Source organism: Natator depressus, chromosome 10 (assembly GCF_965152275.1).
Source record: "Natator depressus isolate rNatDep1 chromosome 10, rNatDep2.hap1, whole genome shotgun sequence".
NCBI classification, from domain to species: Eukaryota; Metazoa; Chordata; order Testudines; family Cheloniidae; genus Natator; species Natator depressus.
In genome coordinates, this window is record NC_134243.1 from 51,733,517 (window position 1) to 51,761,301 (window position 27,785).

Sequence of the window (27,785 nt, forward strand, 5' to 3'; positions counted from 1 at the left end):
ATTTGCCTAGATGACTACAGACCCAGACCCTTGGATCTTAAGAACAATGAACAATCCTCCCAACACTTGCACCCCCCCTTTCCAGGGAAATGTTGGATAAAAAGCCTCACCAATTTGCATAGGTGACCACAGACCCAAACCCTTGGATCTGAGAACAATGACAAAGCATTCAGTTTTCTTACAAAAAGACTTTTAATAGAAATAGAAGTAAATAGAAATAATAAAAAAAAATCCCCCCTGTAAAATCAGGATGGTAAATACCTTACAGGGTAATTAGATTCAAAACATAGAGAACCCCTCTAGGCAAAAACCTTAAGTTACAAAAAAGATACACAGACAGAAATAGTTATTCTATTCAGCACAATTCTTTTCTCAGCCATTTAAAGAAATCATAATCTAACACGTACCTAGCTAGATTACTTACTAAAAGTTCTAAGGCTTCATTCCTGGTCTATCCCCGACAAAGACAGAATATAGACAGACACACAGACCCTTTGTTTCTCTCCCTCGTCCCAGCTTTTGAAAGTATCTTGTCTCCTCATTGGTCATTTTGGTCAGGTGCCAGCGAGGTTACCTTTAGCTTCTTAACCCTTTACAGGTGAGAGGAGATTTCCTCTGGCCAGGAGGGATTTTAAAGGGGTTTACCCTTCCCTTTATACTTATGACATTGGTGGTGATTAACTATAAAACAAAACTGTAAAAACAATTTAAATTGTTTCTTTAAACTGTAAATCAGACTTCTTTGAAAGCTTATTTACTGCAAATTCTAGTTAGTCTGAACACTGTCTAGTTAGTGGTCACTCTTCTACATTGATAGCCAATTACACATCTAATGCAGACTCCCAAAGAAACGCAGTTCCCGATCAGTCTCCAGAGAAGAGGAAAACTCTCAGATTACCTTTATTACATAAATTACATCACATTTCTCCCCACTTGAGCAATTCAGGAGTTATTCCTTTGCTTTCAAAGAAGCCATTGATCTGCTTCCTGATGAGAGAAGATGTTTTTATTCTTTCCTGGCAGCAGAGCAGGGTTTCTTTTAGCCAATCTGATCAAAAAGTTCATCAGTTGATGTGGTATCTTCAGTGAGATTGATGGCTGGATAAACTACAAATCAAATTACCAAGTGTGAAGTGCTGTTGGAAACAATGCAGAAAGGCAAATATATTACTGAATAAAAAGTGTTCGTAAGAGTTGAGATTGAACGAGTTAAAATAAAGTCCTGCTAACGCTGCATAAATGTGCCAAATATTCTGTCTCTTAAATAAAGCCACGCTGGAAAGGAATACTTTGCTACCACATCACTCTTCATCCCTCAATATCTCCCTGCCTTGCTTACCTCACTAAAAATGTGCAAATATAAATGCAAGATTCAAAACAAATATGAATAGTATTTAATACTAACAAATCTAGCCTTCTTTTTATTAAAACCTCAGAGTGGAGGTTGTTTGTAACTGAAAGTTCTGTAACTCTGAACAAAACATTATGGTGGTTCTTTCAAAAGTTTACAACTGAAGATTGGCTTAATACAGCTCTGAAACTTTACTCGGTAGAAGAAAAAGGCTGCTTTTAACCGTCTTAATTTAAATGAAACAAGCACAGAAAAGTTTTCTTGTCAAATCTTTTTTTAAACTTTCCCTTACTTTTTTTTAGTAGTTTACCTTTAACACGGTACTGTACTGTATTTACTTTTTTTATTTTATTTTTTTATCTCTGCTGCTGCCTGATTGTGTATTTCCGGTTCCAAATGACATGTGTGGTTGATGGGTCAGTTCATAACCCTGAAGTTCTACGGCATACAAATAGCTATTTTGCCAGCCATTGAAATATAGTGAAGACGGCAGTGCCAAAGAGTAGCTGGCCCCTTAAGACTCTCAGCATACTTGTAACGAGCTCTGCTAAAGAGAATAAGCCAGCAGATATCCATCTTGGGATAATTGATTGCCTAAGTATCTGGGGAGTAGTTAATTAGCGAAGGAATACCTGGGCCTTTTAAAGGGTTATATAAGCTCAGGGAGGAGAAAACCCAGGGAGAAAGTAGGTGGGGAAAGAATGTTTCAGGGGAACTGACTAGGAAGCTACTCCCAGTGGGGTCTCCCCAGAGATCAGAGGCTCCCAAAGGACAGAGCTATGAATGCCAAGTTTCAGAGAAACCTGGTCCCAATGGAAAGACTTCACCAGGCAGCAGCAACCCTAGACCAAAGAAATGATATGCTTTCCTAAGAAGAATTGTCATGGTGTGAACTCTCCGTGGACCTTGACTCAAGCAGAGAGACCCATTCCCAGATGAGGACAAGAGGCCCTTCTCCTGAAAGGGGTTCTGTGTTAAGGGGCCTGGACAGAAGTGGGGTTGACAGACTAAAGTTAATGCAGCCCCTTCCCTGCCTAGCTAGGATGCTGGAGTGGAAGCCTATTTGTATAATGTTCTGTCTTTGGGTTAAATAACTAGATCCTTGAAGGGACACTGTTCAATATACATAGTCCTCATTGGACTTATTGAAAGGCCAGTAGGAGAAACTGAGGCAGGCATAATTGCAGTGCTGCACCAGGCTGCCATGGGCGTGTTCCAGGGTTAAGGGCCCCCATTACAGGCAGCCACTCAATATGGTAACAGTTTATTAAAGAGCTGTTAAACTAAAACTATAGAATACAACTATTCAAGATGAAATATCAGCAGGATACTACCTGTATTGTGGTCATTAAGCAATTGATTTGTGGGGGTGTGTGTGCATGCTTACTTTTAGATAGACCACCATTTAGAAGTGACTGGAAGCAGTGCCACTTAAGGTGATCAGACAGCAAATGTGAAAAATTGGGATGGGGGTGAAGGGTAATAGGAGCCTATATAAGAAAGACCCAAAAATCGGGACTGTCCCTGTAAAATTGGGACAACTGGTCACCCTAGTGCCACTTAATTAGAACCCAGCATGCTCTTAAATTGATATGATATTACTCACCTGGGGAGGAAGAAAGCTACTTGCTAAATCACTAGTACATTTTCCTGTCATGCTTTGGTTTACTTCTAAGGGCTCCCATCCAAACAGTGGCCAGTCTGAGTCCTACTTTTCTTAGATTATAGCCTAATATAGTATGGCTAGCTAAGGTCAGAAGCCACATCTTAAATGTTGTTCTTGTGTAACAAACCCAACTTGCCATGCTCAAAGGCACCAATCTGAGGACAAATTAATGATAGGTAAAGCTAATTCTTTGATATGTAGCTAGTTGTAACTCTGTAATAAAAAAAAGGGGGAAAAACCCCTCAGTTTACAAAGACTATTTTATACTATATATTCTATTCTATCTTAAACTCAACTCTTGCATTTTACTACCAATAATAGTAAAAAGTTAAATTTATTTAAAAAAAGGAAAGACTGTTTTTCCACTGATCATCTGACCAAGTTGGTTACAACTGAGCTGACTAATGCAGTTATTCATTGTAATAAGCTTTTATCCTTCTCTGGCTATGCCAGTTCCTAGAAATGTGGCAAGTGGTGCTTCTGCACACAATTCAGATTACTAGTAAACATGTCCATCTGTTCAATATTTTCCTTCCAGCATAATTTTGACTCTGTGGGTAAAAGCAATTGACTGAGGGCAGTACACAAGAAGTATATATACTCTTACAGACTCTGTCCTTTTACTGTAAAACTTCATGGGAAATCAGTTGTAATTTGTTCTATCAGAATACACAATGAAGAACCCACATTGCCAGTGATGTAGCTATGTGTAAATTGAACAGAAATTGGTGCTCAGATGCAGTTCTTGGTCCAAATTCTCTGATCATGGAAGTGGCTGCGGTTCCATTGACTCATTTGCAGAGATAGTGACTCAATTTCACCTGATGCTTTTTTAGTCTAAAGGGTGGGTGGGTGTCTCTCTCTAGTATTTTAGTTTCCCCGCCCCGCCCCAAGAGACAAGATACTGAGGAATGCATTGGAGCTAGCAAATTTACTGGAAGCAAGGCCAACCTGCTGCTTCTTACCAGTTTCAGAAGAAGTATGCCAGAATAGCTGAGCTCTCCGAACAGCCATAGACCAAGACCAAAGGAATAAATGGCTATCAGGAAATGGGTTGGTTTTAGTACCATTAATCCTAAACACCTTTTTAAACCTCTTCTCACTTCAAGGGGTAATGTGGTGTTGTCGTTGCTTGATGTGCTGTCTGTTCTTTCATTTAAATCCAGCCCAGATCATCAGTCTGGGTAGTTTGAAAGAGAGGAGGATTAGAGTTACAGGATACATTAAAAACACAAATAAGGACTTAGTGCTACCCCCATACAGCCAGCTCAGAAGAATCCTACCATACTGTCATAACCAAAATCCTGACTGGGACAAATTTTTAAATCTGAAGGGTAGAATACTAGATAAGAGTATTTGCCAATCTGTGTGGAAAATAGGACACAAGGAGATAAACAGATGCAGCTCCAAAACACTGGAATATCCAGCCTTGACATATTCTTACATTTATTACTGGTTGTAGATGTAGGAATGACAGCCTTGAAGACTTATGCTATTTGACCACAGGCAAGGGCACCCTGGGCAACAGCACTATGCATTTCCTACACTGCCTTGAGCCTCCTCTAAGGTAAGAGCCATAGGAGCCTCCTCTAAGGTAAGAGCTATTCAGTTCTATATGACATAAATAGACCTTGACATTTGTGCTAAGCATAACAACAATAGCATGTACACAAGCATTAACCAACTTAGTCATTACTAACCTGGGTTTGATTTAAACCAGTAACATACCTTCGTCTGTCTCACTACCAATATGCTGAGTCATCCAGGCCCACCTGTTTAGGTAACAAATTATTTAGGGGTAATGAAAGTAGTAGTGAGGTGATAACTTTCTCATATGGTAAGTGTCCTGTAGCATCATTAAAATGTAGATAGAGGAGGGGATTTCAACTACAAAACTTGTCTGTTAAGCTTTATGTAAAGCAGGGGATACAATTAAAAACAGCAACGTCCGTGCACCACACTCTAATACTTTAGGTAATAAATATATTAAAGGTTTCAGAGTAGCAGCCGTGTTAGTCTGTATTCGCAAAAAGAAAAGGAGTACTTGTGGCACCTTAGAGACTCACAAATTTATTTGAGCGTAAGCTTTCGTGAGCTACAGCTCACTTCATTGGATGCATTCAGTGGAAAATACAGTGGGGAGATTGAAGTGAGCTGTAGCTCACGAAAGCTTATGCTCAAATAAATTTGTGAGTCTCTAAGGTGCCACAAGTACTCCTTTTCTTTTTGCAAATATATTAAAGAACACTTGGGACTTGATGCTATATTGGAATCCACTGGATGAACCCTTGCACTACTGCACAGTCCCACTTACATGAAAAGCCTCATCATAGCATAGGGATATTGCTCAGGTGCAGGGGTATGAACTGGTGGAAGACAGCACAGAATCAGGGCCTTGGATTATTAGTGTACCTAAAGAAAGCTATCCAAAACCCTATATTTTAAATGGCCTAGGTTATTAAAGATACTTGTATGGACTCTTGCAATGGACCATGTGAGCCCTTTATTCATGTGTGGTTTTTGTTTAATATTCAAGAGAGTACTTTCTTGTCATAGCAACAGCAGCAGTGTTTGCTTTTGGTACATGTGCTTCAGTGCTGTCAGAAATAAAGAACTGACTGTACTGAAACCAGAGGCTCTTCATTCCTAGTTTCTCAACTGCCTAATTCAACCTTCTACTGAGCAACCATTTTTTTAACAGATCCTTGGTTTTTCTCTGTCATTACTTTCATGCAGTATCATAAATAGTGTTTCCTTACTTAATGTAAGAGACTGGGCTATACATGGAGACCCTACCCACAAACATTTCCGCCTTTCCAGGCTACACAGTTTGAGTATACAGTAGATTGATGGTTTTGAGAGAAAGGCAGGCCTATGGCAGAAACCTAAATACATAAACCGGTCTTTTATTGACCCAAACTGCACTGAGTTGCAGAACAGGCTCAATGAGTATAGGTCAGTACACAAACACCCTTTGCAAATCACTGAGTCTAGATCAGGCAGCTGCCATTACTATTGGAGCTACCTGGGCAGGCTATAATCTGGAAGGTGGAATCTATAAGCTTTACAGCTGTAGTTCTCCTTCTCCTGCCACCAGCAGGCATCCTCAAGAAGAGAGAGGGAAATTGCTCTGAAGGCCACAATAGTTAATGAGAACCAGTATGTGGAGAGAGTGGTAGGATAGTATTTGATCCACTATTGTTATAGTAACTTAATGCCTTCAAGTAACTGTAGGTGAGGATCTACCAGCTAAAAAGAATCAAGGACTCCTTACACTCTTGTCCTAAAGGCAACAGGGAAGGTGATACCATCAGTTAAATGGGGATCTCCCAGCAGAGAGCTCAGATGTATCTGTAGCTAGATTCAAGCTCTGTGACTATAAAATGCAGTGAGAACAAGATAAATATTTTCAATAAATGTGCAGAGCAAAAGTGTGAGCATCAACTTCTTCATGTAAGGTAACGGTTCAGTCCATAATGTATGGCTGTTCCTTTCCATGTGGAATGTTCACAATAAAGATTTCTGGTCAAAGAAGCAGCATTCCTATTCCAGTCACATTGAACAAGCCCATGGTTTGGTCACATTGCAACATCAGACCAGGGTAAGGTGGTGTTGTCAAAACAGCTTCTATATCAAAAGGTGACAAGTTGTGTTAACAACATATCTGCAGAGAAATGTGAAACTCCAGAAGTTGTAGAGGGGAAATAATACAGCTAAGCCCTGGAAGTTGTATTGTCAGTGCATTGCATGTGGTTTCTGGCAACTTCCCAGGGGAGCTCTGTAGGTAGGGACAAAAGTTAAATTATTTCTATTTATCTAGTGTTCCTGTCCTCCGCTTCAGTAACCTGCTCCAAAAGTTGGCATTATAATGATTAAGTTTCTGCCAAAGAGTTTATTACAAGAAACCTGTCCCCCAGTTTTTAGTAAGCAGTGTAGTATAGTTGTGTCAGTCCCAGGACATTAGAGAGACAAGGCGGGTGAGGTAATATCTTTTATTTGACCAACTTCTGTTGGTGAGATAGATTAGCTTTTGAGCCACACTGAGTTCTTCTTCAGGGCTGGGATCCAAATTTTTTAAGCAGTCCCGGGTTTCATGGCTCTGCCTCACCACCTGCAAGGCTAAAATAGCCAAAGGTGACTGGTGATTCTGGGTGCCTCTCTTTCCAGCTGTACAACATGAGACCTGTAAAAGGGGTCAGACTTTCAGAGTGTCAGTGCTTAGCACTCTCTGAAAACCAGACCCCTTTGAAGGTCATTTAACACATTTGAAAATGTACTTCCAAGAGTCCAGAAGACGAGATGACTATTTCATCTCTGGCATAAAAGAGGTGATAGCCTTGGAAGAATACAGGGTCCCCAACTGCCATGTAGATCTGAGAGAAAAAAGTTCACCTCAGTGACATATGGGGTAAGATGAGAATTGATTTTTGCAGCTCAGGGCAAAATTAAAAGCCTTGCCCCAGTAGTTGAACCCTGTGCTTCATTTGTAGTGTTTCAGTGAAGGATGACTTTCCATCTCAGAAATAAAGATTGTAGAGTTGGTTAGCTCAAGACCTATTAAACTCATTGGACACTTTATAAATCAGCAAAACTGTACTGTTGAACTGAAGTTAAACTCATTGGATTTTTTTTGGTGGGGTTGGGTACAATCTGAGTGTCAAAATTATTGTCCAAGTAAAATGAAACAATTTGAGCTAACTATAACTATTAACATTTCCAAACTCCATAAAGCCTTGACTAGATTACGCTAAAGCTGTGTCAATATTTCTGACAAACACTTGCTTTTAGGGGGTTCTAATAATCTCTGGATGAAACCTGGAGTGGTGTTCTACAGGTAACTGAATTCCAAAGGCAAGCAGAAGAAGGCTAAGTAATAGAGATATGAGGGAAGGATCGGGCCTGCAGAGTGAAAGTTGTGATATATGGGTTTTTCACTTGAAGTGCTCAGTCCTAGAAATTGTTCTCAGTAGATATAAAAGTAAATTATTAGAATGCAGATGTTTCAGGTCAGCACTGAAGTATTCAGTGAAACCAAAGGTGGTGTTAGATGATGCCTAGCTCTAATGTTCTAATACCTTACTTGTGGGATAACTGTTGTTTACGTTCACACAACAGTTTACCCTCCCCGCCCTCGAGAATCCTGGTAAGACCTATACCCAGGATCAGCGTCAGAGCTACAGCAGGTTCAGTGATAACATTATTTGTCCCTTGTGGAAACTGAAATATGATAAACTTTGAAATAGGATAAACTTTGAAGGGCAACTTGGAGACCTATTATCACATGAATGGAAACAATCTTGGCTGATTGTGAGTTGGAAAAATAAATAAAAGCAGTAGCTGTTACTGTGAGAACCTTTTAATCGAGCTCAGGAAGGAATGTCCTGGGCTATTATGGATTACACCTTCAAACTACTGGGACTTTTGTTCAACAAGTGGGTGAGGGATTTTCCATGTAAGACCTGGGATGGTAAACTTATATTACCCAGTGCAGCTGCAGGCTTACTCCAGGTGTTGATTTAAAGGGTGATAAAAAGAAAGATGGTGAGATCTTTAAATACATAACTTAGCTTTGCTTGGGGTTTTTTTTACACAAAAAGCCTATTAAATTCCTGTAATAAACTGCAGGCAACAGTGAAGGAATTTACAGGTGTCTTGTTTCTTTCACTGTACATCTTTCTCAATAGATACATTCAAGACATTGAATGGCTTTGGTTACAGAAGATATCAAAGCTTCTTTTGGTTTGTAAACTCAGATCAAGTTGTGGGGTACACTGATGCTTGCTGTTGTTCTCAGGTGCGCTATATATTAAAATTATTAAACACACAGATCACCACTGAATAATTTTTTGTATGTGGTGTTTCGGGATGTGGCAGAGTCCAAACAAACTCTCAACACTATTTACTCTTTTTGCCACCAGGGCCTTTGACTTAACGTATATCTTTTTCTCTCCTCTTGAAACTGTAGGATGCAATATAACGGAAATATGAACTTTCCTTGATTGGAATCAAATGATTCATAAAATAAAGCCAAAAGCAAAACAGGACAATTTGAGAGTGGAAGATGAAATAACATTTGAGTCAAAATATGTGATATTGCTGAGGACCTGGAATTAGTGAAATGAAGATAAATATCTGCCTTTACTTTTGTGCAGCTTTCTTCCTCATCCTGTTCATCTACATGTTTTCACATATATAGTATGCATTTAGGGATTGACTTTCAGGCTTCTGTTCTTTGTGGGTGCAGTGGCTTATTTCAAAAGTGTTAGCAGCTTGCTTTCTGATAACTAATATTTTGTGGCATGTAGTTGCTATGTCAAAGAGGCAAGGCAACATAATACATCCCCTTAAGCTGTGTTCAGTAACCAGTTTATGTCATAATATAGCCAAAAGGACTGACGAACAAAGATGGCGAATCTGGGCTGAAGGAAAGTACTCCTTTGTCTCATGCACTGGACTAGCCACTTTCTCCTACCTCATTGGCACAGTGTCTAACTTTGCCCACTCATATCTCTTACTACCACATACTTTGAACATTCCAGCTAGGCAGAACATAACTATGTTATCTTCATAATTCAGCAACACACATTGTTTACCCACATATGTTTCTGGGGTTTGAAGATAAGATATTAATGTTCTGCCTAGTTGGAATATTTGAAATGTGTGGTGGTGAAAGCTGTGAGTAGGAAGGTATGATAATGGTGAGACCCACTGCTTTTTATTGTAAGTTTGTGCATCTCCAAGGCTGAATGGGAAGGAATGAAGAAATTCCGGAACAAAACTAAGTCTGCTCTCAGATCTCCTTGATAGAGCATGGATTTGATGTTTCTCTCTCCCCGTGGAAGTCTATCAGGGTGGAGAACAGAAGAAAATGAGAATAAAACTATCAATTACACACAAGAGCAGCATTTTTCCTTTTAATTATAGGATGGAAATCTTAGTTATTTGCAGCTAGAAAAGGAAACAGGAAGACAAAAAGCTAACTCATAACAACTCCTAAGAAAAATCACTTGTACTGCATACTCCTGTACACCACTGAAAGGACCATTATAATGTTTCCAGCAGGGGGCTGAGTTGCTTCAGTTTTGGAACTGATCAGAGGATGACATGATAGACAACTTCCTCTGTTCTTCCTGGCCAGTTAGATTGCTTTGAGAATGAATTAGTGCAGAGCTATTTTGGGTGAGCAAAAACAGGCAGAGTGAGAGAGGCAACTGTTTGGCCAGAGGAGAGAGAAGGAGGGTGTGCATACCAACCCTGCAAAAGGAAAGGAAAGGCAAGTACTCAGTTAAAGGTATATAAGCAGCCTGTTAAGTGAAAAACAATGTGGGATAAGTATGGAAGATGCTGATGGAAAGCTCAGCCTAGGCACCACAACAGTTGCTAGTTCAAAAGGAGAGACGCCAAATTGTGGGGAGAGTCTGAAGGTCAAATCGGAGACATGCACCACAGATAACGCTTATAGTCTTCAGGATCCTTGTGTGGGGAAGGACTAGTAACCAAAGGGTGTGGTTCTGATGGGAAAATGAAGAGATACTTGGATTAAATCTGGTATGGACCAGTAGGATTCACTGTAATTATTTAATTATTGGAATGGCTAATTGTGTTATAGCCCTAACCTATTCACTATCTATCTAACAGCAAGGGCAACATCTCTGAAGTAAATTACCCTCATTTTTACCTATCTTGTATCTTGGCCAGACTCTGTGTAAAGGTGGTTGCTTTCTTTTTTCACCCCTGTATGGTTAGAGTCAATCTTGAGAGAACCCAGCAGGTGTTAATTACTGAGGTGGTTCTCATATATGCAACGGCAAGAGCCTTTGTGGTTTCTGCTGTGGCTGTCAAGATCACCGATGCTAACACACTTTTGTGCACCGCCACACACGGTGCTCAGGCTCAGGCTCATGTGAACCAGGATGGAGGCATTTACAAAGCTTAAACATCAGGTGGGGTAATCGAATCATTCTTCAGGGCAGGAGCTCACTACCACCAGGTTGCCACTGAAAGCCATTTTCCCCTAGATGCATCAGAGAACAAGTCTCCAGGTATTAGGGTTTTATGTGCCTTCTCCAACAAAAGGCTTAGAATGCTGCTGGAAGCATGCTAATGAAGTTAATGGACCACATTCCCATTCTGATAGACAAAAACTATGATTCTAGAGCCCTATAGCCCATACTCAAACTATTAGGGTAGAAGGAATTACCTTTTCTGGAAGCTCTGAAGGCTTGGTAGTATCATATTCAAATAAATCCTAAGTACAACCAGGGTGGCATTAAACACTTGATCATGTGAGCATGAACTTTAAAGTAAGAAACTGGGATTTTTGGAGTTATTAAAAAACTGTCAATATACCAGTTCACCAATGGTGCAATTTCCTAGTTAACAGCAATTAAGTTGTGCCACAAATGTTCTCTGCCTTAATTTACAATTATCAACATACCAAAGACCTTCTGTAAACATTTTGCTTATACTGTTGGCCAGTGATGCAGTCCTTACACTGTCAAAATTCACCGTCAGTTACAAATGAATCTAGGTAAAGAAAAATTAAATATTTCTTCATGAAAATGAGGCGCACATGCAACCACACTGAACATACTGTATTAAAATAGTTTTTCTTGGTTAAATGGTAGCAAAAAAATAAACCTGTAAAATATTCCCCTTAAGTTAAATAAAGTGCCATCCCTTTTAGACCAAATGAGTATCAAATGAGTACATCACATGAAATTTCTCCTTGATGCATTTAAAGTATTAATAGCTAGGACCCTATTGTGGTAACTGCAAGTATTAATTGATGTGTATATATACTCAAGCGGCAGCAGTGAAGCATTGTTGTAAGTAATGTTATAGATTAACAACATGCTCATTCTATAACCTGGCACTTAAAGAATTTTCCTGAGACAAGTTAGCATCTTCCAAACATATGAAATCTCTTGGGCAAATGAAAATAGATTAAGTTGTCATTGACATGTATATGATAAATTTTCTCTAAAATCACACATGTAAAGTCTATTGCTGCAAACTCCCAAACTATATCTAAACTCATGTCCAACACTTAGTACCTCTTACCTAATTGTGAACGAATGTACTGCTTTTTAAATAGGAAGTTTCTTTCCTCTGTTGAAAATCTGTGTTGGCAAATACATGCAACTAACTTCTATATCAGCAGCATGGGTAACAAGCCAGTGGTCTGACATGATAACAAAAACTCCAGTTTTCTGTTAGTGCCTGTAAACTTAATGCACAACCGTGGGGATTTCAAAGGATCGTGCAATTGCTTTAAATTAAGGTAATGAGATATTTTAAGTCCCCTCTATAGTAGAATTTAAATACTGATATGTGGGGGGGCAAAACCCTGATTAATATCAGCCACTTACACATGATGTACTTGAAAATAAAACTTTGCCAATTATGATTTAACAATAACATCAATTAATTGTAAAATAGAAAGAGATTACATAAGAAGGGAAAGTAACATAGCCACATAAAATACACATCTTATTCAAAAGTAAATTTACCTAGCTCAAAATAGACTAGACTTAAATTGCTTTCCTGTGCCCCTCAGATAGGCACCATACTCAATAAGCAAAGTTCAATTTTACCTAAAATATAATCTCTCTTCGTAGTAGATGCTTTATTCACAGCTTTTATCTTGATTGATCGTCTGTGAAGATCATCCTTAGAAATACCATCAAAGAAGAAGTCCTCATTAAAGATGGGATTTCTGCTTCTCTTTATAACAGTGCTTCTTTGTTTCTGAAGTTTCCCTGGCACAAGAGAGAAGGTGATGCAACGGTTAATCCTTTTAGGTTCCACAAATACATCATATAAGCCTTCAGCACTTATCAGACGGAGTCTCAGCCTTCTGCTTTCAGGACAGTAGTCAGAGAACAGTCTCAAGATTCCTCTTCTATCAAGAAATACTGTACACACACTTCTAAGTCTCTCTCTGCCATTAGTAAAATCCTGGGGAAAGATGGTTGACTGTGACCCAGAAGAGCTTTGTGTGCTTGAGCACTCACATAAACTTGCCAAAGACCGCCTATTGGGATTGGGGCTGCTGTCTGTGGAGCTGTCTTCATCTGTGGATAAGGAGTTTTCCCTTAGCATGCTGGATTTGCTTTCTGCCTTTAAAGTCCTGCAGAGCAGTCTCTCTGGGCTTTGGATTGTAAATAAAAAGCAGGATCTGGGAAGGAATCTTTTGAGAAGTGAGGAGGTGAAAGGGGAAGAGTCAGTGGAGGAAGCAGTATCACAGTCACAAGTGTCTTGTCTTGGCATGTGTGGATGCCTAGAAGAGAGTCTGGTGGCGGTAGAGCTGATGATGCTGGAACCTACTCCTTTGAGGTAGATTCTGGAACTTGGCAGCAACAGTAGACAGGACACAGAACAACTGCATGGGTCACTGTGGAAAATACTCTCCTTTCTTCTGGTATGGGGACTCTCCAGCAAAGTGCAAAATCCATAGGACGTCTGCACCTTGGGGAAATGGATGAGGGAAAGTGCTGCCTGTGACTGTGGGTCTGAGTTGGTGCCTTCTTCCATTGAAATGAAGTTATTAGCAATTTCAGTTGAGAGGATATGTGGCAGCTGTGTGCTGGGGTTATGAACAGTTTCACGAGGGCACAGGTTGGTCTCTGCATAGGACTGGATGCGGGAGCTGGGATCCCTTGCAGAGTGGGAACTAATCAATCTGGATGGGATGCAGAATTCTGGAATCCTGTCTGGGGTTAAGATGTTGGGAGAAGCAGCCATTGCCCTCTGAGCTCTATTCCAGTAGCAAACTCCTTCTTTTCCCAACATGATTGGCTCTGAAGCCTTGCTGAGTTTCTCCAGGCACCACATCAGGAACAGTTTGTGATACACACAGCTATTGTACAGGAGGAGAGATCTGTCCTAGGGGAGAGGCTGGTCACTGGAACCTGCAACACAGGAAAAGTAAGATGAGGATCACTTGCTGCTTTTCATAAAAGCCAGCAGCCACTAATGGTCCGGAGGGAGGCAGAATTAAACACTGCATCAGGAGGAACCAGCTACAGACTTCACAGTTAGGGAAGGAGACTTTAAAAAAAAAAAAGAAGCCTGAGTGCGATTTTAAATGAATTGAAGCAAAATCACAAATGTAAAGAATTAATGAGGGAGCCTTCCTCTGTAGTGGTGAGACATGATAGGCGCCTCAAGTTTAGGTCAGTTTTCCTGAACCACTAACTTGGTTGAAGGACTTTTCTTTGTCCAAAATGGCAGCAATCACTTGGCTGCTGCTAAATGGCGTTTAACAAATGCCACCACTTAAAAGCTTTTGGCTTTTTAATTTATAAGAAGAAGTAAACACCCTACTTGACTTCCAATACACGTAACTTGAATCTTAAAGCATACTAGTCGAATGACATTTCTGATGTGCTGTTAGAATGGGTGCATGTGGTACAATTTAAGGAGTACCCACCTCTAATTCTTTAAATGCAGTGAGACAGTCCCTGCTAATGCCACTGAGACGGGACGCTGCAGTAGATGTTCAAACTGTAGTTCTGCTGCAATTCAGCTAAACAACTGGTTCTGCTTTATAAAGGCTGACAGAAGTGGTCAGCAAAGTAGACCATCACCAGTGGAGACCTGCTCTCTTTCGGGCAGCACACATCCTCAATTGCCGCTCTCGAGATGATGTGTTATATGCCACAGCAACAACCGGCAAGCCCCACCCTCAGACAGGCTTCCAGTGAGTTTACATGCAGGTCAGTTCATCTACTGCTGCAGCTACACAATGTAAGAGCCTCATTCAGAGCCAGTGCACACCCCCTCCTGTGTAACTGGTTTAGGTTTGCTTTTATTTGCTTGCATTTTTTAAAAAGACAGTATGACTATGTCTAGAGCAAATATAAAAGGAAATATGGTAAAAAGGAGTGGATGTAGTAATGATGATGCTTCCTGCAAAGAATGGTAATTGGATTATCGAAGTGCCTAGGGAAGGTAAGAGGAGAGAAATGGCAAGATGACTGGTACTGATGGAACTAGTATCAGAGGGAAGGCTAAATTGCAATACGGCACAGAATTTCATTGCTGTTGCCAGTGCAAAAAAACTACATATAAACAGAAATGACACGAATAGCCACCCCAGAGGTCCAGAATTTAGCCCAGTAGTTTCCAAATTGTGGAAGGAGAGATGGCTGGTTATATTTGTGTTGGCTTTCCACTTAGTATCCAGCTGCTGACTTGAATTCAAAACCACTTAAAGAAAAACCCACTTAATACCATTTTAATATTTTCTATCTAAGTAACTGCTGGTCAGCATAGGCACAGGCAGCAATTGCCAAAAGGAGTGTTGGGATTGCAGTGCAAGGGACATTTGCAGTGGAACACTTTGGCAACTTTGCTCCAGTTCACTCTGAACCACACTCTTCTATGAATGGTGTCTCTATTTTCCAAGGCTGATCAGAGTTTGGGGCAGTTGCCATATGGGGTACCATATTTGCTTATGGGTCATGCCAAATGCCGATTCCAGATGGTCCAACAGCTCCACCACCTTATCTATGTGCTTCTTAGCACAGTGCCCCTGATAGAGAAAGGCAGATTATTCAGGAGTGGCTTAAAACTCCCCAGATAAATCCTAAGAAGCAGGCATTATTCCAGAGAGCTAACTTGCCCCAATGTCAACAAGGCAATCACTCTAAAATATACTATGCCTTATGAAAAACTGATATCCCCTGGAATTAGGCCATGGTATACTTCCCAAAAGTACTTGTGATATCATTGGCTATTCTTCTGCCTCAACCAACAAGTAACAGGCGTCAGAATCTGAATGAGGATTCCCCATGCAGTGAGGAAGGTGTCTGACATTAGCTTGTGGTACATAAGGCTATTGAAATGTCAGTGCTGTCAGAAACCCTGAACATACTGCACAGTTCAGGTGCTGCTGGAGCCCTTCAGAAACCCACAAAATAGGATTTGCCATGGATGGGGGGAGTTCAGTGAAAGTTACCCAGTGGGCTTAGTCTCTTCCGATCCAAGGTTCCCAATCAGTTGGGGTTGGTCCTGCTTTGAGCAGGGGGTTGGACTAGATGACCTCCTGAGATCTCTTCCAACCCTAATCTTCTATGAGTCTATGATCAGTGTCTGCTTTAGTCCCAAACTTGATGAACACTAGAAGGTCTGAACCATGAAGTGCTGGGATACTTGCTGTAAAACTCCCTGACCTGGGCATGATTCTTCTCTCTCACTGATTTTACATACTGTAGTCACTGATTGTTATGGAGTTACTGCAGTTTTACATTAACATAAGTGACAAGAGAATCAATCTTAATACCTGTTTAGTTATGTAATGTGTATCCATGGCCATGCCAGGTATTCATTGTCAAGAGATAATCTCAGAAAACACTAGGGTGCCTTAGCTCTCTGGAATAACGCCAGCTTTTAGGATTTATCTGGGGAGTTTTTAGCCACTCCTGAATAATCTGCCTTTCTCTATCAGAAAGGGGCATTGTGCTATGAAGCACATAGATAAGGAGCTGGAGCTGCTGGATCATCTGGAATCGGCATTTGGCATGACCCATAAGCAAGTATGGTACCCCATATGGCAACTGCCCATACTCCAGTCAGCCTTGGAAAATAGAGGAACCTTTCATAGAAGAGTGTGTTTCAGAGTAAGCTAGAGCAAAGTTGCCAAAATGTTGTGGTTCTTTTTTTTATTAGGTGAAACACTTTCTTGCCCCATAGCGATACTGTCTAGTTGATCAATGCCTTGAGTAAGAAGGATCTTTTGTGGAGAGACAGAAATCATTCACCTTTTCACTTTAGGTTGAGTGATGCGTGGGACGTATGGAATCTTGCCATCCTTTGTTGGGCTACTTACAAAACCTGAAGTTCAGCTGATCATTCATTTACTTTGCTAGTCAAGCGTGGAGGCTGTAATTGTGCCATATCCTGCTTTTATCTTTATTTTTTTACTTAAAGGCCTTTAACTGTCTCTATAGTAAATTTTAGCCAATGACAAATCAGTGATCCTTCCAGAAAGAAAGCATTGCCAGAAGCTAAAGGAAACCCAGACTCTTGAACCTGCCCTGACTGTGCCCATTCAGCAGCTCTCCTTATTCAATTAATGCTTGGCCGCAAAACACAGCCCCATCAGTACCTCTCATTTCTGAATCACTTAGAAAGCCTAATCTAGGGGATACTGGTCACAATGGTGTTCATGTCCATAGATGACTGGTCCATCATCCAAGTGATTACAAGAGAAAATTTTGTCATGAGAGGTAGAATCTGTACTTGGGCTAACAGATATTGATGACTGTACATTTTACTGTCTGCTTAAAATTAATTCTCACATTCTAATTCTCTGATGACTGATGCACTTATTATGGACACAATGCTCAACACAGTCGTCTCTGATTCTATCTTCTTAGACTTTCTCTGTGACTTGCTCCTTCATATTAGGACACATAACAGTCATTATTAATTCTTCACCAGCTTCTGAGAATTTTCTATCTGTTTTTACAGGCTATGGTTATCCCTGAACTATCAAAATCACTTTGTTCTCATATACTGACTAATTTCCAGTTGACTCTGTTATGTTAATTCATACCCCAAACACCTGGAGCATGTCACCATGGTTCAGATTGTGCCATATCTTCAGGATCATGTTTTTGAAACACCCTTTTCAAAGAGGGTTTAGAATTGTCTGTTCTACTGAAGCGGCATAATTGAAAGTATTTGATGATCTTTCAAGTAGCTAAATCAAAAGGCCTTTCATCAGTTCTGGATTTGCTCTGTTTAGCAGTCACGTTTAACAAGATCAACCACAAGGTATAATGTTCCTGTTAATCCTTCTCAAAGGATTTAAGCCTCCATGCTCCAAGTGTTTTGCTGCTTAGATCTCTAATTGCCCATTTCACATTCTCCCTTGGACAAAATTATAATTATTCTATCCATGTGAATGCCCTTAAAAGGCTCTCTTAAGTCCCTCCCTATTTTCTCTTTCTGTTCACTTTCAATACTCTGCCCTAGTTATCAACACAGTGTGGGTGACATTCTCAGCAGTGCAACTGTACAAATGTTCCCTGATGACTCTCAAGGGATGAATCCAGTATTCCACATTAACACGTTGTGATCAGTAGCCAGCCTGGATCCAGCATGCATTGATGCTTCACAGAAGAGAGTGTTCATAGGAAATCAGCTCATCAGAATATCCCCTGATTTCTAAGGCAGAAGGGCTTCAGTCACAAAGTTGAGCTCCAGGTATGAATTGCCCAATAGCTGTTGGTGGTAAGGCCTGGAGTTCCGCTTTGAGCCCATCTCCAGTTAAGAACACTAGTGAGTAGTAAGATTCCTACTTAACTCTAACTGCACTGCTGCGGAACAGCTAGCAAGATGGTCTCTTCTGATTACTTGTTTTCTTTTGACAATCACAGATGGAGCAGCGGAAGAGCCCTCTCCAAAATCTTGGAAATCATATCATGCCCAGAATTATTGCCAAAATCCTGGGAAGTAAAAGCACAGATTTAAAGGCAAGAATGAGTTGTCTCTGTGTACAGAGGCCGACCTATGTTGGAAACAAGCATTTCAGTATTCCATTTGTCCCTTTCCTGCCCCAATAAGTCAATATGTGGGTGCATCAGTCATGGGCAAGCACCACTGTGCAAAGGTCTGTATTACGGTCTAAGGTAAAAAAAAAAAATGTACAACTCATTTCACAGTATTAAATTGTTTATAAAATATGCAGCATTGGAAACAGAAATATTGGTACAAAATGACTTGTTAAAGAACTGTGATACAGATCTTCAAGGCTTATAATAAATCGTACGTTGGCATAACAGTGAGATGAAAGATTCTAGAAATAGGAGATGTTTATAGTTGAAATAATTGAAATATGGTTTGATTGGTTAATTTTAATGGGATGAGTTTGCTTCCTCCTTTTGGATATTATCTTGTGGGACGCCGAAAGAAGGGATCAGTGACATGGATGAACTGGAAGTAATGAGGTTTACTACCAGGGCTGCCTCCCCCAGTCTATCTTGGGAACCTGCAATCTACTATGACACCATTAGGCCTTAGTTTTTCTGATCTTTAATTGCCCTAACCAGATGAGGGCCACTGAGAAGGAACCAGAAGATGTCACCATCCCACTTATTTAGTGTCAGGACCCCAATTATGGGGGGCAGGGGTCGAAGCCAGAGCCTGAGGGCAAGGGACTGAGAACATACTCAGAGTTCAGTCAAGAGGGTCAAGGACAGAAGCAGCAATCTGTCCTGGAGTCATGCTGTAGGATCATGATGGAGTTGATGTTGATGAACTGCAATGGAGTGGAGCCAAGTGAGTCAGATGAAGTAGATTTCAGAGTAACAGCCGTGTTAGTCTGTATTCGCAAAAAGAAAAGGAGTACTTGTGGCACCTTAGAGATTAACCAATTTATTTTAGCATAAGCTTTCGTGAGCTACAGCTCACTTGAGCTGTAGCTCACGAAAGCTTATGCTAAAATAAATTGGTTAGTCTCTAAGATGAAGTAGAGTTAGTGGAAGAGAGGCAAGGTGAAACATCAGAAGCAGGGATGAGGACCAGGAACTGGGATCAGGAATGAGGCAAGGGATCAGGAATGCACAGCAGGGTCTGTTTGCAGCAGCAAGCCAGGGATCTGCCTAGTTGCACAGATAGTCTCCAGATGTTTTCCTTAGGCCTTAAATAGTGTGCCTGGGCCAATCAGGCTCTGCCAGTCAGGACATCCATGGGCTCTCCAGTGGTGGTGCCGTGGACACAGCAGCTGCCCAGGTGCCAGCAGATCCAAGTTGCAGACTTGCAGATTCTCACACCTTGGCTATAATCTGAAAAACTGTTGGGTTGAGAGCCTTTGGTTACTCCTATCATTCTCTCCCTTATTTTCTTCTCTCACCTTATTTCTCCTCTTTCTTAATGTCCTTTTGCTGTCTTTTGTCGAATAAGAATCTGGCATAACCAGCCAAGACATTTTCCCCTCTGCAACACTGCTGTAAGCCTGTGAGCAGAGAGGAAGCTAAAAGCAGTGTCTTCAGCAGCCCTATGCTGGTAGGTTTCCCAGTTTTCAGAGTGTCTGATAAAATGATGCGTGCTGCCTGTGTTTCTCCGTAGCAAGTCTGTGAGTAAAAAACGTAAGACAGAAGCTGTATTTTCTGTTGTTGCATCTGTGTATGTCTTGTTTTGCCTTAAAGGGAATAGGATTGAGCTTCTCTTCATCAACCAAGAGAAAATTAGTTAAGATGGTCTTGAATTTCTTCTGTTTTTGCCAAAAGAACATTCAGTACCATCAAAGATTCTTATATAGTTAAAGGGAAGGGAATTAAGGGAAAATGTTACTTATTCAATTCTTTGTTTCAGATGTGCTATTTTCCTTCTTAGTTAAATAAAAGGTTAAAAATATTTTTTATGGTGGTTGCAATGGGAGTAAGCCAGCAACAACTTGATACAAAACCCAAGACTGTTACAGCATGAAATAGTTAATAAGGGTTTTATTAATGTCTTTTCCCCGTTTGGACCTGAAGCACCCCCTTATTAACAGAAGTTCTGGCTGATCCAGATCACCACTACAGAGGTGCAGGTACTGGACTTAAATCAGCATTTCATTTTGCATAGGCATTCAGCTTTCACTGTCAATTACTTTGATGAGCATGCAACTATTGAGTATGTTCCTTAGTGACTTTCTACTAGCAGAAGGACATCTATATATGGATTTGGAACTTCCAAGTCACTTGGCTCATGATTTGAATCCCTTTCCAGCTGACAAATCACTTCAAAATTGGCACTATTTGGCAGCTATTCCTGGAGGTCTGGCATGATGTAACGACTACCACAGTCAAAACTAATACGGCTACAGTAGAAAATTTCCAGCAATTGTTGACCTGCATCGGGGTCCCTTTTTGTTTGTGGTTGTCATGGATGTGATAAGGGAGGGCGGACTTGGAACACACTGTTTGCTAATGATTTAATGGTCTGTGTGGAAGACTGAGAGCAGCAAGTCAACTTTGAACCGTGGCAACATAGTTTTGAGCAGGCGGGACTTAGAAGGAACATTATTAAGACCAAAGCTATGGTACTTGTGGGAGGAAGACTCATCACAAAGGATAAAAAAGGCATTCCTGGAAGAATGGAGAGCTTAGAAGAGTGAAAGAATTTAGATACCTAGGATCAATGGTGGCTGATGATGGTATCATACAAAAGCTGCTTGGTGCAAATGTTGGGAGCTAACCCCAGTTCTTTGTGACAAAAAGATGCCAATACAGTTAAAAGGTAGCAAATATAAAACTGTAATTCAACCCATTTTAATGTACAGAATGGTAATCCGGCCAGCTGCTAGAAATCAGTAAACTCTCCACCACAGAAATGAAGATGTTGAAATGGTCAGATGCTCCATGATCATGTGAAGTCCTTTATTACTGAGGCTCAGAGGCAAGAGCCAGGAATTTTTGGGTTGCTGAAGTCACCGGTGTGAGGGACAGACTAGGAGAAGAGATTACTTGGCCTGCATAGACTTTTGAGGGAAGAGTCTGAAGTTTTGATTTGTTAAGAAGACTTCATATAAAAAAAACAACTAACTCTGCTGGAAACTGCTTTCCTGGATTCTGTGAGAGAGCTGAGACAGAACTACCCCAGGAAATGAGCTGTCTCAGCAAGAGCAAAACCTGGTCTGGTAGGAGGAGGGTGCTATAAGATAGGCTCCAATCCTTTACAACATTTACATAGTTAATGTTCAACTATTAGTTCCTGATGATTCTGAGTAAGTCCCTTCTAGTTAATTGTTAGGTTACTCCTCAGATATTAGGAATTCCTCTTGCTCAGCTTCACTTCTGCCACTGCCAGTACATTCTTCAGAGTTTGTTTCCCCACCCCTCCCCCACGCTCCTCTTGTTGGATTTCCTCATCTGCCAAGATATTTTTTCAGCAGCTTATAATTAGTTTCTACCTCTGGAGTATCCATCTGTATGTCTGAGATTTGGATTTCTATCCCAAGCGACTAGAATATATTTTTCCTTGTTTAAAGTCTTACTATATGATACCAATTTTGGAAGCTGAATGAGAGTTTAAAAGGGAATTCCCATTTGTAGTGGATTTCTGCCCTCCTGAGTACTGCTGTAATTTTCCCCAGCCCCTTTCCAGGAAAGCCTGAAAAAAAATGCAGTTTGTGGTTTTTCAGTATAAGTGCTGGATGCTCTCTGCTTTTTACCCATACTTCAATATGTTTTGCTCTTAATGAAGAAATTTCACAATCAGATCTCTTGGTCTGATATGAGGCCCCAGTGGAGGGAATAACACCCCTGTGTGTTCTGTTCACTTTCACTTCTTCCAAAAAACTCAGATTTAAGAACTCTGCAATTAAAGTTCTGACATACAATACTGGATTGTCTCCTTCAGCTTTTTCAGGCAACCTTTCAATTCTAATGGGCGATGCACTCCATAATGTTTTATGGAAATATGCTTATGAGTGTGAATATACTGTAACTGGAATATGCTTTATGCAAAAAGTCTCTTGTAAGGTATCATTACAAAGCTTATAATCTACTGAGTGTGTTCATCCTATTTGTGTGAATGTATCATTCTTGTATCTGAAACTAGGAATATGAAGTATAACTCCGAGGTCCTACTGTAAGTATGCAAAGTGTGGGCCATTAATGGTGGTTTGGAAGCTTGACGGCTCCCACTGACTAGGACAATTGGTTGTAAATGGTCTGTTTACTTGCAAACCTTTCTGGGTGCATGTGGGCCAGCCCTGGAAGAATGAAGGCTGGGGTCTCACAGGACATGTGAACATGTTACCTGATACTGGAATCCATCTTAAATCTGATGCTTTTCCTTTTAGAAGGAAGGATGGGGACCCAGAGAGACAAAAGATTCCCACCTTGTGCCAAACAGAACAAAGGTTGCTGCCAGTCATGAGAAAACCCCTAGTTTCCACCTAAGATGTCTGCTGAAACTAACAAGGACTGTACCAGGGGAAAGGATTGGGCCCAGACTAGGAAGGAGTCGAGTCTGTGAAAGAAGCTTATTGGAACATCTTGGAGGGTGAGATTTCACCTTGTGACAGGGTCGGGCCAGATGGCTACAGGAGAGTAATAGAAGGCAGATATATTAGCCCCAGGCTCAGTAGGTCCCTTTTCTCTGGGTAAGGTAATAGAGAAGGTTCCAGAACAATCAGGAACCTTCTGGAAACAATTAAGACAGGCTGATTAGAACACCTGCAGCCAATCAAGAAGCTGCTAGAATCAATTAAGGCAGGCTAATCAGGGCACCTGGGTTTTAAAAAGGAGCTCACTTCAGTTTGTGGTGTGTGTATGAGGAGCTGGAAGCAAGAGGCACTAGGAGCTGAGAGTGAGAACGTGGACTGTTGGAGGACCGAGGTGTACAAACATTATCGGACACCAGGAGGAAGGTCCTATGGTGAGAATAAAGAAGGTGTTGGGAGGAGGCCATGGGGAAGTAGCCGAGGGAGTTGTAGCTGTTGCACAGCTGTTCCAGGAGGCACTCTAGACAGCTGCATTCCACAGGGCCCTTGGCTGGAACCCGGAGTAGAGGGCGGGCCCGGGTTCCCCCCAAATCCTCCCAACTCCTGGTCAGACACAGGAGTCGTCGACCTGGACTGTGAATTCAGAAAAGCGGCCAAGCTGAGGGCTGCTGTGAAGCTCCAAGGCGAGCAAATCCACCAATAAGCACAAGACCCACCAAGGTAGAGCAGGAACTTTGTCACAACCTGTAATCAGTTTCTCAATGTATTAGGCTTAGACTTGTGTGTTTTTGCTTTATTTTGCTTGATGACTTACTTTGTTCTGTCTGTTACTACTTGAAACCACTTAAATCCTACTTTTTATTCTTAATAAAATCACTTTTGTTTATTAATGAACCCGGAGTAAGTGGTTAATACCTGGGGGCGCAAACAGCTGTGCATATCTCTCTATCAGTGTTATAGAGGGCAGACAATTTATGAGTTTACCCTGTATAAGCTTTATACAGAGTAAAACGGATTTATTTGGGTTTGGATCCCATTGGGAACTGGTTGTCTGCGTGCTGAGCAGTTTTTGGTTAAAGTCTGCAGCTTTGGGGGCGTGGACCAGACATGGGTCTGTGTTGCAGCAGGCTAGTGTGTTTGGCTCAACAAGGCAGGGTTCTGGAGTCCCAAGCTGGCAGGGAAAACGGGCTCAAAGGTAATTCCAGCATGTCAGGTGACAGTTCCAAGGGGGTCTCTGTGACCAAACCCGTCACACTAACATTCTTTTTCCCTGATCTGTTTTCTGTGCCATCTAATTTAAGCTTCATATCTCTCTCTGCTGCAGCAATGCCAAGTGGCTCTGCAGCTCTGACACGGTCATTTGTTTTTCTTTGGCCAGTTTCTAGAACAGTGACTCAACCTTCCAAGTCAGTCTTGTCCAAGATTCTAGGAGTAAAGGAGGAAATAAGATTACATCTCATTGTGACTTCAACGTCCTTCCTTAATGCCCCATCTCTCCCTACCATATTGTTCCTAATTATTGGGGCAGAAGACTATTTCAATCAGTAGAAATCAACAACAGCACAGGCATTGTTCACCAGCTAACAACAGCATTATCTTCCAGGGGTGCTGTACTGTGGAGTCGTACAGCAATTTTGTGGCATGGCACACCTGAAATGTATGGGTTTCCCCCCTCATCTTAACCTTAGTTGTCTTTTGAGATTTTAAATAAAGCTGTTAACCAACTAACTAAAACAAAACAAACCAAGCAACCAAACAACCCTCCTTTGAAGCATTCCTCAGACCCTAATAAATAGTGTGGACATTTTTATGCCAACAATCTACTGATAAACCTGTGGTGTAAATTCCTCATTACAATAGTATCAGATGATGTTATAATTAAGGCTACAGGGCCAGATCTTGGCCCCTGGTATTCACCTTTGTGCTGCAGCACAACATATTGCTAATACTCATTTGTCTTTTCTGAGAGCGGGCTTCTTGTAAAGAGAATGTGTGGCTTTCCAAGTGCTGTTCCTCCATGGATCACAGTACTCTTAAAATTCTGGAATGACTTGGCATAACTGGTTTTAGTCCCAATGATCACGCTGGAGTAGACTACTGATCTCAGTACCTGTGGATATGTCACATGTAGCAGTACTTTACCCTCTAGTTTCCCGACAATATTACTGACTTGCAGAAAAATCTGGAATTGAGATGGTCACCTCTTACTCATCTCTAACAGGTCACATGCCACCAGGGGCTATTCATATATTTTGACCTGGTACACTTTTAGAAGCTACACAAACATATAAGAAAAGGTCTCGTGCAAAAGAAGTGGTTTAGAAAATAGACTTCATTTATTCCTGTCACATAGCAGGAGTCAATATATGCTCTGTCTAGTGGCTGTAAAAGGAACATATATAGATCAAGATGAAAGATGGCTGTCATCTGCTTAAGTATTTGTAAATTAACCACAGTTGACTTGTTGACTGCTTAAGTATTTGTAAATTAACCAGATGTTGACTTGTCCTGTGCAGGACATATGAGGTTGAGAGAAAGAGGTATGGTACTTTCCCCTTTAGCCAGTGTGATAAATTACATGTGACAGCTAAAGTCCTGGTGCTTGTTTCCCAAGTTGAAACATTTCTGATAGCTAGCTCCACCAGGAGGCTGTGACTATCTCAAAAGCAGTGTGGATGGACAGGACCATGCCCTTTTTGCACTTAAGGAAGGATGTAGCAACTTCAAGTGAAATGAGACATGAGGACTTGCTTTCCAATGCATCCCTTCATATTAATCTAACCATTCTATGCCTTTGGAACACTGGAACAGTAACTCTGGAAACTGCTACCAGTTTAACATCTGCCCTTTGCACAACTCTGATATTGTGCCTATGAGAGCTGCATCATAGCTTCTAGATATATAAAAAACATATGATTATGATTAAGGCCTTATTTAAATCACGGGATGATTGTCAAAAAATTGCGACTGAGTTGTGGACAAGCCATGGAAAATTGTGGAAAACTAATAATGGACCTTGTTATTTGAGGTAATCAGGTTAATTACTTTTCTGTGATTTTTCTGCTGTTGGCAGCCTGGGGCTGAGAGTGGGGACTCCGACTGTTGGCCAGCTGCGGCTGAGAGTGGCCACCCAGGGCTGAGAGCAGCGGCTGGGGCTATGACTGTCAAAATTGCGGTGGAAGCCGCAATTTCCGCAATATTGTGAATTAAGAATGGCCTTAATTATGATTCAGTAACATATTAAATGTATTGTAGAAACAATTTTGTTGTAAATCTTTCAAATAATGTTTGTTTCTTGATCATATATAGCTCACTCACTGCCCTTTTATCTCTTTCTTAACATCAATTAACTTAACTAATCTGAATTTTTAAAAGATTGATTCAATAATCTACTTAATTAAGCACAAGCATCATGCTTTTTTAAGGAGTAATACTTTCTACTTTCTGTTGCGGCCTTTGATGAAAAGTTTATTTAGGACACAATGGGAAAATATTTTGTACTGTTCTCAGATCGCATAAAATAATGCCTTCAGCATATGAAGTCACTATCTGAATAATCTTTTTAAATATGACAGTGGTTCTGTGCTTGTGTCCAAATAAGGACTCAAGGAACTAAGGCAAGATTTGTACCACATAGCTAATCATGGGTATATGAAAGGAAGCTTTGCAGTTAGGAGTACTACTGAAAGTATAAGCCATTATATCAAGTGTATGTGGGTGTAGCAGATAAGCATTTCATTTACATTCATACTTTCCCAAACTCATGTTGCTGTGAGTCTTACACAACCTGACCATTCCCTCACACTCAATAACTCTGCATGTTTCAAAAAGAAAATCAAATAAATTGACAGAAGTGTAGTAGAGGGAGAGGAGAATGGAGGATAATACCCAGAGGAAAAATAACCAGTATTACTGAATCTGATACCTACCAGTGGGCTGTGCAAAAGCTGAGTCTAATGTACCCTAACACACAGGCTATGCAGAAATATCGTACTATAACTGTGACGGTGTGTAGCATATTGTTTCCCAATGTAGCTTGACAAAATTTCTTTACTCTTTTTGACAGCATCACTACTGCCCCCCTCAAAAAAAATCTATAAGAAAATGTGAAACTTCTGAAGCATTGATAAAATTTTGGGAAATTTGGGAGGTAACAAAAGTGATATAATAAATAAAACCGTACTTTTTTGGGGGGGCTTGAACAGGGGCCCCATCAGCCTCAAGAGTACCAGGTTAAGGTCCGAAGCTGGGGTGGGCTGTTGGATTTGAGGATACAGCCTGTCCAACCCTTTGAGGAACCGTCGCACCACATGATTAGTGAAGATAGAGAGGCCATGTTCTCCTGGGTGAAAACCTGAGATGGCGGCCAAGTGAACCTTCATCGAGGAGTGAGACAAGCCCTGCTGTTTCAACTTTAGCAGTTGAAGATAAAGGGTTAAAGTCCAAGATAAAGGGAACCAACGATTACGTTGGAGGGATATGGCTCTGCAAGCACCAAATTGCTAATCTTTTCCATTTGGCCAGGTAAGTAGCTCTGGTGAATGGTTTTCTGCTACCCAAAAGGACCTCCCTAACGGGGTCTGAGCATGTGAGCTCTAGCAGGTTTAACCATGCAACTTCCAAGCCGTCAGGTGGTGAGATTTGAGATTGGGATGCTGGAGACAACTGTGATGTGGAGTGATGAGGTCTGGAACTAACAGCAGAGTAATTGGAGTATCCACTGAAAGCTGCAGTAGCATGGTGTACCAATGCTGACATGGCCAGGCTGGTGCCACCAGGATCACCGAGATTCCGTCGCTCCGGATCTTGAGAAGGACCTTGTG

The 27,785-nt window shown here is 41.0% G+C and overlaps 1 protein-coding gene across 2 annotated transcripts in view; it reads right to left on the minus strand.

The window, feature by feature from the left end:
- Positions 1-459: 459 nt before the first annotated feature.
- LOC141994515 (C2 calcium-dependent domain-containing protein 4C-like) overlaps positions 460-27,785 on the minus strand; it is a 33,859-nt gene continuing 6,533 nt past the window's right edge. Inside the window, exons 2-3 of one of the 2 annotated variants that reach the window (XM_074964744.1) lie at positions 12,614-13,930; positions 460-1,136 (exon numbers count right to left, since the gene is read on the minus strand). In XM_074964744.1, coding sequence (XP_074820845.1) covers positions 1,120-1,136; positions 12,614-13,853 — 1,257 coding nt within the window. In that variant the 5' untranslated portion in view covers positions 13,854-13,930 and the 3' untranslated portion in view covers positions 460-1,119. Of the gene's footprint in view, positions 1,137-11,432; positions 13,931-27,785 lie in introns of those variants that run through there. The other variant, XM_074964743.1, reaches the window with a different exon arrangement.